This window comes from Malaclemys terrapin, chromosome 12 (assembly GCF_027887155.1).
Source record: "Malaclemys terrapin pileata isolate rMalTer1 chromosome 12, rMalTer1.hap1, whole genome shotgun sequence".
Classification (NCBI taxonomy): Eukaryota; Metazoa; Chordata; order Testudines; family Emydidae; genus Malaclemys; species Malaclemys terrapin.
In genome coordinates, this window is record NC_071516.1 from 36,575,233 (window position 1) to 36,592,673 (window position 17,441).

The 17,441-nt window shown below is 43.9% G+C and overlaps 1 protein-coding gene across 1 annotated transcript; it reads right to left on the reverse strand.

Moving 5' to 3' along the window:
- Nucleotides 1-5,214: 5,214 nt before the first annotated feature.
- On the reverse strand, nucleotides 5,215-6,174 carry LOC128845943 (olfactory receptor 1020-like). Its single transcript, XM_054045045.1, has one exon. The coding sequence runs from the start codon at nucleotides 6,172-6,174 to the stop codon at nucleotides 5,215-5,217; it is 960 nt and encodes a 319-aa protein (XP_053901020.1).
- Nucleotides 6,175-17,441: the final 11,267 nt, after the last annotated feature.

A 17,441-nucleotide genomic window follows, 5' to 3' on the forward strand; every position in this document is an offset into this window, starting at 1 on the left:
TGTTAGAAGCTCCCGAAATGTGTTGTATTTCAAAATCAAAATCTTGGAGAGCTAAACTCCACCGAAGAAGTTTTTTGTTATTTCCCTTGGCGGTATGAAGCCACTGTAGCGCAGCATGGTCTGTTTGTAGTTGGAAACGCCGTCCCCAAACATATGGGCATAGCTTTTCCAGCGCATACACAATGGCATAGCATTCCTTTTCGCTGATTGACCAATGGCTTTCCCTCTCAGACAGTTTCTTACTGAGAAATACGACAGGATGGAATTCTTGATCCGGTCCTTCCTGCATTAAAACTGCTCCCACGCCTCGCTCGGACGCATCTGTGGTTACTTGGAACGGTTTGTCAAAGTCTGGGGCCCTTAGCACAGGGTCAGACATGAGTGTTGCCTTAAGCTGGTTAAAGGCCTTTTGACACTCATTAGTCCACTGAACTGCATTTGGCTGTTTCTTTCTGGTTAGGTCTGTCAGCGGGGCGGCGATTTGGCTGTAGTGGGGTACAAATCGCCTATAATATCCAGCCAAGCCTAAGAAGGATTGGACCTGTTTCTTAGACTTTGGAACCGGCCACTTTTGGATAGCATCCACTTTGGCCTGTATGGGATTTATAGTTCCTTGACCCACCTCGTGCCCCAGGTAAGTCACTCTGTTTTGGCCTATTTGACACTTTTTAGCCTTAACAGTTAGTCCTGCCTGCTGGATGCGCTCGAAAACTTTTTCCAGGTGCTCCATGTGCTCTGCCCATGAATCAGAAAAAATGGCCACATCATCGAGGTAGGCAACTGCAGATTCTCCCAATCCCGCTAGGAGACCATCTACAAGTCTTTGGAAGGTGGCGGGTGCATTTCGCAACCCGAAAGGAAGTACATTGAATTCATACACCCCTGCCTGGGTGACGAAGGCTGACCTTTCCTTAGCGGGTTCATCTAGTGGTACTTGCCAGTACCCCTTGGTTAAGTCTAAAGTAGAGATGAATTGGGCATGTCCCAATTTCTCCAATAGCTCATCTGTGCGTGGCATTGGATAGTTGTCAGGACGAGTTACAGCATTTAGCTTACGGTAGTCCACGCAAAAGCGTATTTCCCCATCTGGTTTGGGAACTAGAACCACTGGAGATGCCCATGCACTCTTAAAGGGGCGGATTATACCCATCTGTAGCATGTCCTGGATCTCCCTTTGGATAGCAGTTTTGGCATGAGGTGACTCCCGGTAGGGTGGGGTTCTAATAGGGTGAGCATTACCTGTGTCAATGGAGTGGTATGCCCGTTCGGTCCATCCTGGAGTGGCTGAGAAAATTGGTGCAAAGCTTGTGCACAGCTCCTTGATCTGCTGTCGCTGCAGACGTCCAAGGGTCATGGAGAGGTTCACCTCTTCCACGCCACCATCCTTTTTTCCTTCGTAGTAGACACCTTCAGGCCACTCCGCGTCATCTGTTTCCTGGGCTGTAAACTGGCAAACGTTTAATTCTCTGGAATAAAAGGGCTTAAGAGAATTAACATGGTATACCTTAGGCTTTATGTTGGAGGTGGGGGAGGTTATGAGATAGTTAACAGCTCCTAGGCGCTCCTGGACCGTGAATGGTCCTTCCCACGACGCTTCCATTTTATGGGCCTGGATTGCCTTTAAGACCATGACTTGGTCTCCTACTTTGAAGGACCGTTCTCTGGAATGTTTATCATACCAGGCCTTTTGCTCTTCCTGAGCATCCTTTAGGTTTTCTTTAGCAAGGGCCAAAGAATGTTGGAGGGTGTTTTGTAGGTTGCTTACAAAGTCTAGAATGTTTGTTCCTGGAGAAGGCGTAAACTCCTCCCATTGCTGCTTCACCAACTGTAATGGCCCCTTAACCTCACGGCCATACACAAGTTCAAATGGTGAAAACCCTAAACTGGGATGTGGTACAGCCCTGTAGGCAAAAAGCAACTGCTGCAACACTAGGTCCCAATCATTGGAGTGTTCATTTACAAATTTACGTATCATGGCCCCCAAAGTTCCATTAAACCTCTCCACCAGGCCATTGGTTTCATGGTGGTAAGGGGTGGCAACCAAGTGATTCACCCCATGAGCTTCCCACAGGTTTTCCATGGTTCCTGCCAGGAAGTTAGTTCCCGAATCTGTAAGGATGTCGGAGGGCCAACCTACCCTGGCAAAAATGTCTGTTAATGCCTGGCACACACTTTTAGCCCTGGTGTTGCTTAAGGGTACTGCTTCCGGCCATCGGGTAGCAAAATCCATGAAAGTCAGTACGTACTGCTTTCCTCTGGGTGTCTTCTTTGGGAAAGGACCCAGAATATCCACAGCTACGCGCTGAAATGGGACCTCAATTATGGGTAGTGGCTGGAGAGGGGCTTTAACCTGGTCTTGGGGTTTTCCCACTCGTTGGCACACCTCACAAGACCGGACATAATTAGCAACGTCCTTGCCCATTCCCTCCCAGTGGAAGGACTTCCCCAACCGGTCTTTGGTTCTGTTCACCCCAGAATGGCCACTGGGATGATCATGGGCTAAGCTCAAGAGCTTTACCCGATACTTAGTGGGAACTACCAACTGCCTTTGAGGATGCCAGAGATCCAAATTTTATATCTAAAGCTGTGCAAATCTGCTGACATCTGCTTTGTATCCCTGAGTCATTTTTGCAGATGAGATGCCAATACAAATTTTGTATCTGTGCAGGACTTGACCTGCAAGCTCATTCTGTCACTGGCTGAGGGAGGGAAATCTATAGCAAGACCAAACTCCAGTTAGAACTGCTAGGGTAACACAGCTGGCACCAAAGGGGTAGTAATCTGGTGATCCAGAGAATGGTTGGATCTCAGGATCCCACCCAAGAGAAGGGGAAGCATGGGCTTCTCACTTCCAAGTGCCGTGCTGGGGAAACTGGAGGAAGTTCCAAGAAGGAGCAGCCTGCCCAGTGAAAGTGACTGCAAATCCTGCAGAAATGCAGCCAGACATGATTTTGAAGACATCGAAGGTGGAGAATCCAGCCCCTCCTTTGGCACTTTATTCTACTTTATGAATAAACTTTATGAATTGTCATGTCATGTGTGCTTTATTTCTAAATTGAATACATCTGGCTTCAGCTTCCAGCCACTCGTTCTTGTTTTGTCATTCTCTGCTGGATTCAAGGGCCTTTTAGTATTTGATATTTTCTCCCCAGGAAGCTACGAATCCACTGAAGTCAAGTCACCTCTCTAAAGTCTTTCTTATCAGTTGAATAGTTTGAGCTCCTTTACTCTCACTGGAAGAGATTTTCTCCAGCACCTCCCTGCACTGCCCCTCCCCCACATTTTTGTGTCACTTTTACACCCTCTCCAATTGTTCAACATCCTTTTGTAAATGCACACATAGACCAGTACTGGATGCAATTCAGTCTTACCAATGCCTAATAGAGGTCAGATCATCTCCATACTACTATTCATCTGTCCTCTATTTATACATTATAGGATCGCATTAGTCCTTTGCTCCACAGTATCGCACCTGGAGCTTAAGTTGTGTTACTTGTCCCCTCTGACCCCCAAGCGTGCTGTGATAGTGGTGAGGGTCACACACACGAGCTTCCCCAGAGAGGGACAAAAATGTGATGGCATCATGCTAGTGCCTGGGACTAGGCAGTGACAATGACCAACAGCACAGATGGGAAGATGACTTTGCTCAATGCACAAAGGGAATACCACGAACAAACTCCCCAGATCCCTCTCACTCTTATCATGTCAGTGACTCTCTAACAAACCCGGGGACACTTTCCATCCCCAACCCACAACATAAACCAGATCTTATGTTTGAATTTGCTGGGGTGGAACTGTGGGAGGATTCTGTGCTGCAGAAATCACAGCCACTCTCCGCGGGGTCTCAGTTCAATGATATTCGGAGCAGTGATGAGCCATAGCAAGGGGAGAATGCAGAATGATACATCGCTGTAAATGCACAAGGAAACTGTGTACTGGAGAGGCAGTTCAGCCTGTTCTGCTTCCCAATCTAGCAGGTGTTTCTCCCTAAGATCCCTAGTATGTGACCCAGGATTGGTCAATTTACCATTAATCCTCACCATGAAGTGGCGACTTCTCCATTGATGGTGGCTAGGTGTCGGGATCGGGGTCCATATTCCACCATCGCTCTTCTCTCCTCAGTGTCTCAGACAATCCCATTCACTCTGCAAGACACCTATAGTTTGCAGCTGGGCTGCACTGCTCTTGCTTTCTCGCTTCATGCACACACTTGGATATATCACAACCAACCTTAGTGCTGCCTGCTCTGGATTCTTACTGGAGCTACAGGGAACAGCAACTCACCCTGGCTGTTATTGGTCTCTCATTTGAGACTGCTGATAATGATCATTAGTCGATAGCCCTCCTGGAAGGTATTAAATCCTATTTTGTTTATTGGAACAACATAAACCTCAAGGCCATTGCAATCCCCTCCGAAACCTCCAGGGCATCTCCGTTTTTGGAATACCCTGTGTGCACGTGGGCCAGGAGTCGAAGGCCTGGGCACATTTAGATATACACTTAGACACTTATCTGCATCTTTAGAACCTTTCAAAATCTGTCCCTTACAAATTCAAATAATTTTGAAAATCACTGGGACTTGGGAACTTTACTCTTTTAGGTGCTTTTTCCAAATTCAATTTTGAAATGCAGAATTAATTAGCAGTTTTCCCACACATATTTATTATTTTTTCACCTGACATTAAAGTATTCTTTAGGGTAAAGAGATGTCTCACCAGAAATATTTCACGTCAATTAATTGTTCTATTTCAATAACCAGGAATGCATTTAGGATCTTACACACCACTAATCATTTCATGACAACATGTATAACAAACAAAAATTGTGAAGACCAGTGCAATCTACCCAAATATAAAATTATAGGACACCTGATATCAAGGTGAGAGACTAAATACTTTAATAATCCAAATCCACCCGTAGGTATTCAAGAACACTGCAATGTAAAAACTAGACTTTTCCCAACTCCGATCAAAGATGCAAACAAAACATGAAAGTAAAACCTTGAATTCCACTTGAATGTGAAGAATAGGAAAGTTAAGATTCCAGCTAGGGGAGAAGCAAGCTTCAACTCTTAAAAAGTGGGAATGCAGACATCCCCAAAATTAGCATGTCCTCATATTCGCCAAGAAAGCTCCCATTGTCATGAGCTAGGGACAGCCTAAATGCTAACTCCCTTTCTAGCTCTTCCAGATTCATTCATTGCCATATCAAACACTACTTCTCAATTTCTATAAGCTCCATACATTTGCTGATGACTTTTCTCAGGGCCGCCTTGACCTCTTTGTTTCTCAGGCTGTAGATGAGGGGATTGGCCAGGGGAGTTAGGACTGTGTAGAAGAGAGAGAACACTTTGTTGAGGTCTCTAAGTGTGTCAGTGTCTGGAAACATATAGACAATGATTAGAGTCCCATAGTAGATTGTCACCACAATGAGGTGAGAGGAGCAAGTGGAAAATGCCTTTCTCCTCCCAGTGGTGGATGGGATTCTCAGGATGGTGGAGATGATACAAATGTAGGATGCCAGGGTTAATAGAAACAGGGGCAGGGTATATATGAAAGAGAATATAAATGTCACCAGTATGATCAGGCTGGTATTACTGCAGGAGAGTTTAATCACTGGGGTAAAATCACAAAGGAAATGGTTAATTTCATTGGGGCCACAGAAATGTAACTGTGACATTAAACATGTGACTATGGTAATTATCATAAATCCACTCATCCAGGACACAGCTGCTAACTGCTGGCAGATTCTGCCATTCATAAGACCTGTGTAGTGTAGTGGTTTGCATATTGCTAAGTACCGGTCGTAGGACATAAGTGCTAAGAGATAACATTCAACTCCCACATAAAGACCAAGGAAATAAAATTGAGTGATACAGCCAGTAACAGAAATATTTCTGTCCCCAGTCAGGAGGCTGTCCAACACCCTGGGCAGGATGGTGGAGGTGAAGCTGGTCTCCAAGCAGGACAAGTTCCCCAGAAAGAAGTACATGGGGGTGTGAAGGTGCTGATCAGTCACAACTAGTGCAATGATGAGGATGTTCCCAACCATGGTCACAATGTAGATCACTAGAAACAGCAGGAAGAGAAGGGGCTGCAGTTCAGCATGATTCCCAAATCCCAGGAGGATGAATTCTGTGATATATGTTTCATTTTCCCCTTCTCCTTTCTCCATGACATGCATGTAGATTGCCTCTTCCTCTGTTTCCCATGAGATTATCTAGTGACAGATAAAAAGTCGTGAGCATTGAAAAAGTTTACTGTGCAATCAAACACAGTAAATTCCCAGCCATTTGATTCTAGAAAAATTCGATGTGCATAAGAAGAGCGTGATTTATAAGCTTTCACAGAGCCAGACACTGCTTCTCTCCCTCCCACCCCCCGACTTTGTGCAAGGTTTTGGAATAGAGATTCCTCATTTTCCAGCTACACTGTTTATTTATCACTCTTCTGCCCCAAACTTCTTTCTTTCATATATGCATAGATGGAAAGGTCAGCCGGGACAGTATATTTTAGGCCTTAACATTTTCATGAATTCATTCCTTTTTGAACTAAAGCATATATTTTAGAAATATAGCCAGAAGACAATACTGTAATTATGGAGGCTGTGGTCCTGGATATCATGACCCATGGCACTTCTCCAGTTTACTCTGCATTGAGTTAAGCATATGTAACAAGCTTGGAAATATCTGCATTATTTTGTATCAATGCTCTGCATAGTTCTATGTGTTAATTTTATGATGGACTGGTTGCTAGGTGGTTAAGATTAAAATGGGTTCTTAGGGGAAGCAGACAGGAAAGGCAAAACAATAACCTAGATAAGGAATTTCCCAGCAAACACTTATATACAACAATACGATCATTTGGCAGCAAAGTTGTGCAGTTGTTTTACTAAGGCTGGGAAGAGGGAGATCAAAAGACACTGTCTAAGTAAAGGATTCAACATATGGCACAGAGAGAGGGTGTACAGGGATAAAAACTATCCCTCATACTCAGAAATGGGATCTGGAATAGGATGAGCTATGGACAGAGGAATTTAGTTTATATAGGAAAAGAGGCAACAAGGAGTCTTTGTTGTTTCAACCCATTTTCTTCAATGCTGTGTTCCCTTTAGCAAATAAATACTACTTTGTTCTGAAGAAGCTGATCCTGTGTCTGTCCAAACTCATTCAGTCACACGCTCAGGGAGGAAAATCTATAGCAGGGCCAGACTAAAGTTAAACCTGCTGCAGTAACGCAACTGGAACTAAAAAGGTGGTAAACTGGGGATTAGAAGAATGGTTGGACCTCAAGATCTCACCAAAGAGAAGTGAAAGCACAGGCTTGTCACTTGAAGGGGTGGGCTCGGGGTAGTGGACGGTGGTTCAAGAATGGAAAGCATAACCATGGAGCATGAGAGCAAATCCTCCAGAATGGCTGCCAGTCTTAATTTTTAAGACGTCAGGAGGTTGATAATCCACAACTTCCCTCGGCACTTTGTTCCAGTGGTTAACCACCTTCCCCATTCATAATGTCTGACTTATTCCTCAAATGATTTTTTTCTGGATCTTGTTTTGACTTTTTCTGCTGGATTAAAGAGCCCTTTAGCCCTGGTATTTTCTTCCCATGAAGGTGATCATCATCTGTAAGCAAGTCACCTCTCAATCTTCTTTCTGATAAGTCATGCCATTTCAGATCCCTCACTCTCACTGTAAGGCATTTTCTCCATCCCCACCCCCATATTATTATGACTTTTTCTTGCACTCTTTCCAGTTTTTCAATGTCCTTTATAAAATGTGGACACAGAAAAAGACTGGATACCATTTGGTCTCAAATGCCTAATATGGGTTACATCACCACTCTACTTCTACTCACCACTTCTCAGTTTATACAGCACAGGATCCCATTAACCCTTTCTGTACCAGCATTGCACAGGGAGCTCCTGTTGAGTTCCTTGCCCACTCTGACCCCTAAACTTGCTGTGATGGTCGTGAGGGTCACACTCATGAGCTTCCCCAGCGAGGGACGTGAATGTGATGGTATCATGCTAGAGCCTGAGACTACGCAGTGACACTGACCAACAGCACAGATGGGAAGAAGACTCTGCCCTGTGCACAAAGGGAACTCCCCGAACAGACTTCACCGATCCCTCTCACTCTTATCCCCTAAATGACTCTCCAACAAACCCTGGAACATATTCCACCCCCAGCTGCATCTTGTAACCCAGCTTATGTGTGTGAGTCTGCTGGCAGGGAACTGTAGGCAAATTCTGTTCTGCATTACTCACAGCCACTGTCTGTAGTGTCTGGGTTCAGCCATATTAGACATATCAAGGGGAGAATAAGGAATGATACAGAGCGGTTAATGCACAAGCATATTGTTTACCAGAGAGACATTTAATGCTGCTCTTCTTCCCAATGGTACAGCCTTTTCTCCCTAAAATCCTCAGGATTTCACCCAGGAATTATCAGATTTACCTTTAATCCCCAGCATGAAATGGGACATCTCCATCAGTGGTGACTGGGTCTGAGGATCAGGACCTGGATTTCACCATTGTTCTGCGCCCTTCAGTGTCTCATGCACTCTCACTCTCTCTGCAAAGACACCGTCATTTTCCTACCGCTGCTCTTGCTTTCCTGTTGGATGCACTCTGCTGTGTATATTACACAGAACCTTAGTGCCGGCTGCTCTGGATTCTTACATGGTTTATAGGAGACAGCAGCCTCATCCTGGCTCTGGATCTCCCTTAAGGCTGCTTAAACTTGTCATCATGGAAGAATTGAATCTGTGTTGCTTGTTAAAACAGGGTAAACATCAAGGCCACTGCAATCCCCATTGAAACCTCCAGGGTATCTCCTTTTTCTGTCTTGCCCTGTGTGCATATGTGCCAAGAGACACCTTGAATACTGGGGGTTGTTCATCTTACTAAGGGGGGATATGATAGAGGCCTATAAAATCATGAGTGGTGTAGGAAAAGTGAATGGAGAAGTGTTATTTACCCTGTCACACAATTAAAAAAAAAACAGGGGTCACCTGATTAAATTAATAGACAGCTGGCTTAATACAAATCAAAGGAAGTACTTTTCCACCCAGCATACCTCTGGAATTCATTGTCATGGGATACTGTGATGGCCAGCAATGTAAGTGGGTTCAAAAAAGAACTGGATAAGCTCCTGGAGTACAGGTCCATAAATGGCTATTGGCCAAGATGGTCTGGCATGTAACCTCATGAAGGGGCAACCCTAAACCTCTGATGCCAGAAGCTGTGAGTGGAAGACAGCGGTGGATCATTGCAACTGCCCTGTTTTGTGCACTACCCCTGGAGTTCCGATATGGGCCACTTTTAGAGATATGATACTGGGCAAGCTGGACCATGGTCTAACCTAATATGGAAGCTCTTTTGTTCTGAGTCTAAAGCCCAGAACCGCAAAAAGGACTTAGGTTACAAACCCCAATTTTAGGCACCCAAGTTCCACATTTAAGCACCATGTGATCTAGAAAATTCCTCTTTGGCTTCTGCCCAACCCATAGGCTCCTAAGGAACCTACATTTCAGCCTCTGCACACGGGCACTGCTGACTCTAGTTGTCCTGACACCTACTCCATGCCTAAGCTCTAAAACAATTCTCAAGCTGGGGGAAGATATCTTGGCTTCGGGTCTAATCCAGTAGGCTTTCTCAGAGCACGGCTACCTACACACAAAGTGGAGGAGGAAGCAGCTGACCTGCCTTTTAATAACTTTTAGGCCAGCAGTGAGGGTACTCACCCATCTCTGGGAGATCCTGAATCAATCCCCCCCTCTGACCGATGAGGAGGGGCTCCCCATGTGTCAGCAGAGTATCTTAGCCACTGGACTAGATGATACCCTGAAGTGGGGTGCACTCTGTCTAGCCAGGTCTCCTACTGAAATTCTTTCACTTTAATTAAATATTAAATGGTCCAGAAAAAGAAGTGAGAACCATTCTAGGTCTTCTGAACAATGCAAAATACCGATATGAGAATCTGAGAAGAGAGGCCAATGCATAAGAATTCTGATTCGCATTTATAGTGAGGCCCCTTTATACATAAACAGAATCTTCTCCTATTTTAATGCCCCTTAACACCCCCAGAATGGTTTCAAGTGACCTGAGTGTAAATGAGAAACAGGCCCAACACTATAGTTGACTACTCGCTACATACATACTGGTGTGGTAGTTATATGGAATTTTGACAGGTACCTTCTAAATATTTTTGATGATAACTGGACAGGCCCCTCTACAAAGCATTTTGATGCAGAAACAAGCTCTTTTCAATGTAATTATATATTCTGTGTAAATGTATATGATGTATGTTGTGGGCTAAAACAAAAGTGCTTAAACAGCTCCATCAATGATTGTAGGGAACAAATGCTAGAGCTAGGGAGGGGGAAATCCCACCCCCCTGAGAAAATGAAAAATGTTTTGATTTTCAGATTTCTTGAGAAAAAGTCAAAACCAGACAGTTTCCATGAAAATTTTCATTTAGTCAAAAACCCAGCTTTCCATCACAAAGCAGGTTTAGTGGATTTTTTTTTTACCAGCTCTATTCATTAATCCTTTCGATATCATTATAACTGAAGCAGCTCAGCATGCTTCTTCGACATTCTACAACAGAGCAGCAGTGTTTCAGAAAGCTCCCGAATCTACCTCACACTCGGTGAAGAAGGGGAAAGTCAGGCAGAATGGCATCCAGAGCCTAGAATGAGCTAATCCACCCTGTCACACATGTACTTGCAACAAGCCAATGCCATGTGATCTGAGTCATATGTCTAGATTGATTTTGCCCAGCTTAGTGTTGGGTTTGCCTTACCCAGCTTCAGATGGCCATTCTGTGCCTCGGGGTCATGCTGTATTTCAGGCAGCCAATACCACACCTCCACACAGTCCCATTCCCCAAAACATCAGGCGCTACACCCCTAACATAGAATATGGGGACAGATATCCACCCCAAAATAACTTCCTGTAGACAGGTTCTCTAGATACCCAGTATGCTAGTCACACTGTATAGGAGTGCACTCTGAGAGTTATCCCTTTGAAATCAATGGAAGAACGGGTGTAGTAAGGCATTTCTGAACATCAGTAGAGTATTAACATCTGACCCTCATCTAATATGGTGGTGGGGGATATGACAGTATGTAGGACAGATTAGATGGATAGATACTGAACTGAAATGTCTTAATATTTACTCCGTGCTTTTAAGATCCATGGAGAAAAAGGTGCTTAATGAGTTAAATCACCAGCCCTCTGGACCATGATGTAATGTTAGCCCTGAGCTTACACTGGTAAATTTACAGGCACAAACTAAATTGATCATTCCAGGTTTAAATTGATACAAATGCTCACCCAGGGGACTAACTAAATCAGTTTAAAAATGCAGCTTTAGTTAAACTGTTTTAAAAACCATTTGTAGTTAAACTGCTGTAACTTCTGTATGGATTCAGCCACGCGGAATTAACGAACTCTTCTTTTTCTTTCCTTCTTTCTTTCTATCAAGAGTAGGACAAGAAGTAATCAGCTAAATTTGACACAAGGGAGATTTAGGTTAGGTACACCTCTACCCCATTATAACACCACCCAATAAACACGAATTTGGATATAACGCGGTAAAGCAGCGCTCTGGGGGGGCGGGGCTGTGAACTCCAGGGGATCAAATCAAGTTCAATATAATGCGGTTTCACCTATAACACGGTAAGATTTTTTGGCTCCCAAGGACAGCATCATATCGAGGCAGAGGTGTATTAGGAAAAATCTTTCTAACTCTTAGGATAGTTAAAATCTGGAACTGGTTACCTAGGGAGGGTGTGGAATCCCCATCACTGGAGGTTTTTAGAACAGGTTGCACATACACCTGCCAGGGATGGTCTACGTTTGCTAAGTCCTGCCTCAGCTTTTGAATTTGCTCCCCACACTTATCAAAAACAACTCAGATCGGATAAACTTTAGGGCATGGTACAAATATATAGCAGTGAGGGGTTCAATCTTACCAGGAAGGCAGACAATCCCTGACCTTCTAATTCCTTCTGCTTTTCACAATTTAAATGGTTTCTGATACATTTAATTTAGGGCTGTCGATTACTCACAGTTAACTCACACGATTAACTCAAAAAATAATAATGATTAAAAAAACTAATCACAATTAATAACACTTTAATCAAGCTGTTAAATTGAAACTTGTTAAATATTTTAGATGTTTTTCTGCATTTTCAAATATAGTGATTTCAGTTACAACACAGAACACAAAGTGTTCTCTGCTCACTTTATATTATTATAATGTAAAATGATAAACAAAAGAAAAAGTATTTTTTCAATTCACATCATACAAGTACTGTAGTGCAATCTCTTTATCGAGAAAGTGTAACTTAGAAAAGTAGATTTTTTTTTGGTTACATAACTTCACTCAAAAACAAAACAATGTAAAACTTTAGAGCCTACAAGTCCACTCAGTCCTACTTCTTGTTCAGCCAATCGCTAAGAGAAACAAGATTGTTTATATTTACGGGAGATAATGTTGCCCACGTCTTATTTACAATGTCACCAGAAAGTGAGAACAGGCATTCACATGGGACTTTTGTAGCCGTCATTGCATGGTATTTACATGCCAAATATGCTAAACATTCATATGTCCCTTCATGCTTCAACCACCATTCCAGAGGACATGCTTCCATGCTGATGACACTTGTTAAAAAAATAATATGTTAATTAAATTTGTGACTGAATTCCTTGGGGGAGAATTGTATGTCTCCAGCTCTATTTTATCCGCATTCTAACACATATTTCATGTTATAGTAGTCTCGGATGATGACTCAGCACATGTTGTTTGTTTCACTGCAGATTTGATAAAACGCAAATATGGTACCTGTAGGAATGCATAGCTCCCGAATTGCCAGCCCACGGGCGCGGCAAACTCCTCCCATGGCAACGAGGCAGGAGTGACCTTCAATCCAGCGTTTGTGTTTGGGAAACTTATTTGGCTGATTTGATTGTTTCCTCGCAGCTGGCATTCATGCGCTCAAGAGATGGGTTCGTTATCTTATGTGCATGTATACTGCCTGGCTTTTCTATGCGCAGGAATGTAACCACTAAGAAGTGTTGTAAACAAAGCAAGGAGAGAAATAAAAACCCCAGGAAAAGTTTTCCTGGAGGCTTTTTGCTTGAGGCTTTTAAAGCTCTCTGGCTACCAACAGACCTGGCGTTCTATTTCCTTTCCTGTGTCATCGCCACAGGTACCAATGTGAGATTTCTAAAGATAGCTACAGAACTGAACCCAAGGTTCAAGAATCTGAAGTGCCTTCCAAAATCGGAGAGGGACATAGTGTGGAGCATGCTTTTTTGAAGTCTTAAAAGAGTAACACTCTGATGCAGAAATTACAGAACCCGAACCACCAAAAAAAGAAAATCAACATTTTACTGTTGGCATCTGACGCAGATGATGAAAACGAACATGTGTCGGTCCGCACTGTTTGGATTTTTATCAAGCAGAATCAGCATGGGTGCATGTCCTTTGGAATGGTGGTTGAGGCATGAAGGCACATATGAATCTTTAGCGCAACTGGCATGTAAATATCTTGCAACACCATATTCAATAGTGCCATGGGAATGCCTGTTCTCACTTTCAGGTGATATTATGAACAAGAAGTGGGCAGCATTATCTCCTGCAAATATAAATAAACTTCTTTGTCTGAGCAATTGGCTGAACAAGAAATAGGACTCAGAGGACTTGTAGACTCTAAAGTTTTACATTGTTTTATTTTTGAATGCAGGTTTTTTTGTACATAATTCTACATTTGTAAGTTCAACTTTCATGACAAAGACATTGCACTATGGTACTTGTATTACGTGAATTGAAAAATACTATTTCTTTTGGTTTTTTACAGTGCAAATATTTGTAATAAAAATAAATATAAAGTGAGCACTGTACACTTTGTATTCTGTGTTGTAATTGAAATCAGTATATTTGGAAATGTAGAAACCATCCACAAATATTGAAATAAATGGTATTCTATTATTGTTTAACAGTACGATTAATTGCACGATTAATCACAATTAATTTTTTAATCATGTTATTAATCATGATTACTTTTTCAAGCGATTAAAGAGCCCTAATTTAATTCAAATGAATTGGCTTTTTGCAGTAATGTTACTATAACCTAACCCAGAAATGACCAGATAATCACAGATTTCTCTTAAATGCTCATCTCTTAGTCCTCCTAGCTCCATAGGAAGATTCTCTAACCCACCGCCAGGTTATTAAAGATTTTTAGGCACTTAACTCCCCCACAAATTAGGGGGAATTAAGTGCCTAACTACCTGTTTACTTCTCATTCCCCGGGGGGGGCTGGTGAAAAGGGAGAATGGAACACCCACTGCATTACACTGATTTAACAGGCACATATAACTAATTCCCCAAATCACCATCACTTAAAAGTGATCATTAAAATCAGCTGTCTCAAGGCAGGCTGGGTTAGGAGGCACTATGCCTTGGTGTAATGCATGCAGTCAAGCAGAGCAGCAGAAAACAGGTGTCCCTCTGGGTGCATGGAGACATCTCGGCAGATGGAGGCAGACCCTGTGAAGGGACCGAGGGAAGCAGAGAGACAGTGAAAACCAGCTCCATCTCCCCAAGCCCAATCCGCTTCTGAGGAGCAGCTGCCACTTCACGGTCAGGATTAAAAGTAAGTGCTGCAATCCTTCAGACAAATCCTGATGCTCTGACTCATTTGCTCACTGTTTTCTCCAGTAAAACTCGCACTGAGCAGGATCAATGGGAGCTTTGCCTGAGTCTGAACTTCAGGATCTGTGCTTTTTTTTTACTGTTGGGGTTATTGCTTAGCTAAATAGAGACATTTCATTTTTGCTATCCCCTACAGTGGGAGATAGGGGCTTTCAGTACATTTTAAGAGGCATTCATGGTGCATGGAAAATCCATGCAGATCAGGAAACAGCAGCCTCCTCTGTCACTATAGCACGCACATTAACAGCACAGTTCCTGCTCTGTCTCACAGCCGATTCTCCTCTTGATATGTATCAGAGCACCTCCTGATATTGCTGCACTGCAAGGCTGTAGAGAGGGGCTGGGAGCAATGAGTTATGGCTACTCCATAGCAGCCGGGACACAGCAGAGACTTGGCTTGCAGTTCCAGTCCCCTATCAGATGGGCTGCAGTGTGCAACTGGAGGCAGAAGGATACTCAGGGTTTCCCTGGTCAGTCTGTGGGAAGCTGAGAGGGGCCAGGAAGGAATTTTCCCCTGGTTCAGATTGGCAGAGACCCTGGGAGGGGGGTTCACCTTCTCTGAAGCATGGGGCACTTGCAGGTTTGAACTAGTGTAAATGGTGGATTCTCTGTAACTTGCAATCTGTAAATCATGATTTGAGGATGTCAGTAACTCAGCCAGAGGTTATGGGTCTGTTACTGGAGTGGGTGGGTGAGGTTCTGTGTCCTGCAGTGTTCAAGAGGTCAAACTACATTATCATCATGGACCCTTCTGACCCTGAAGTCTATGAGTGAGACGTGCATGTATCTGATGGGGATATTTCCTTTCTGCAGGGCTCCAGTCAGATTCAGGTTTGCCCTCTTTTCTGTGACACTGATCATCCTGGGGATAGATTGCAAACCATTTGCTCCCCAACCAGTGGGACGGGAGGTCAGTGACTCTGGTTCTCAGTGCCGTAGGGCAGGGTCTCTCCTTTTCCCTTCACCCCTGCAGGAGCGTGGGAGGAGAGCAGAGAGGCAGCTAAGATGCACGGAGCTTTCCTTGAGCTAGGGAGAATGTAAGGAACAGACCCTCCCCTACTGCATGGATGTGGCAGAACAAAGCAACATGAACCTGGAGCCCCCTCCTGCCCCCTCCCTCTCCGCCAGCTCCTGCTGCTTCCCCAGGCCCTGAAAGGAATGACTGAGCGACGAGAGACTAGTTCAGCCTGGGTGGTTTGCTGGGGTGTTTCCTTCTTCACCCCGCAGACACCTGTGCAGGGCCCTGGAGAATAAGGAGCCTGGTGGGAGAACGGGACAGAAGAGCAGCCAGTGTCCAGGGAGCACTGGACAGATACAAGGCACAGCGCACTACCCCCATGGATGGGCAGAGGACATAGAACAAGGAATGGCTGCTAGGAGCACTTGGGGGGCAAAGTACATGTATCAGAGCTGCTTAAACAGGGAACATTGCTTTATTTAGGGGTGGGGTGAAAACAGCTGCAAATTTCAAAGTCCTTTTGGATCGCCCGTTTTCAGTGAGGAAGCTACTGAGCCCTGTTGAAAATCTGGCCCCAGTTTTGATTGCCTAGCCTGCTTTGGGGGAGGGATAGCTCAGTGGTTTGAGCATTGGCCTGCTAAACCCAGTGTTGTGAGTTCAATACTTGAGGGGGCCACTTAGGGATCTGGGGCAAAATCAGTACTTGGTCCTGCTAGTGAAGGCAGGGGGCTGGACTCAATGACCTTTCAAGGTCCCTTCCAGTTCTAGGGGATAGGATATGTCTATGATCATCAGCCAAGAGTTCCTTTGAAAATCTATGGTTTTGGAAGGGCTTTTAAAAATGTATTCACTTCTAAATAAAGTAGCCCATGGGAATTCACTGACTGTGTCAATAAATTGCCTAAAAAAACCACTGGTGGCACAGGCAGGGGTTTGGGCTAACCACATGAGTATGTATCCATGGGGTTAGGTAGGATTGTGCCTGGGAGCTAGCCTGAGCAGCAGGGGTGCTGGAACAATTTGTATAGTGGGGGTGCTGAGAGCCATTGAACCAAGCTGTAAACCCTGTATATAATGGAAACCCCTTCAAGCCAGGGGGTGCGGCAGCACCCCCACACCCCTAGTTCCAGCACCTATGCTGAGCAGACACCAGTCGGCATTAGCTGGAGCAGAAATAGCAGAGGTTGGTCTATGCGAGCTATCACACCTTTGACACGAAGAAATTAGTAGCACGCAAACAAGGGGTTATCCATCCATGTGGATAAAAAGGATGCCCACAGTTACACTATCTAAGATTGAAAATTTACAAAGCTCTCATACTTCAGGAGACAGGCCAACAAGTAACAGGCTTGGGGTTAGAGAGAAACGTTCCATATATGTTGGACTAGATGACCTCTTGAGGTCCCTTCCAACTCTGATATTCTATGATTCTATGATTCTATGATTCTATGTATGTTAGAGCACAATTGTCCATTTGGTGATCTTACACACTGATTTCCAGCATTTGCTTGTGGCTACTGTCAAACATAGGGTACAAGACTGGATGTAAGAGTGGGCTGGTTGGGTGTGAAAATTGCTATATTTCTTGTTTCTTACAAGTTTGCAATATATTAATTACTTGACTCTGTAAGAAAATATAAATCCTCATCTTAGTTTGCTCTTTGGATTTTTAAAGCTAATTGCTTGAATATTTATTCTGGTTTATTCATGCTGTATGTTCTAATTATTTTTCATAATTTCTTCTTAAAGTAGCTATAT

Coding starts and splice junctions, on each gene's coding strand:
- LOC128845943 (XM_054045045.1), bottom strand. CDS start 6,174: ATGGAGAAAGGAGAAGGGGAAAATGAAACATATATCACAGAATTCATC.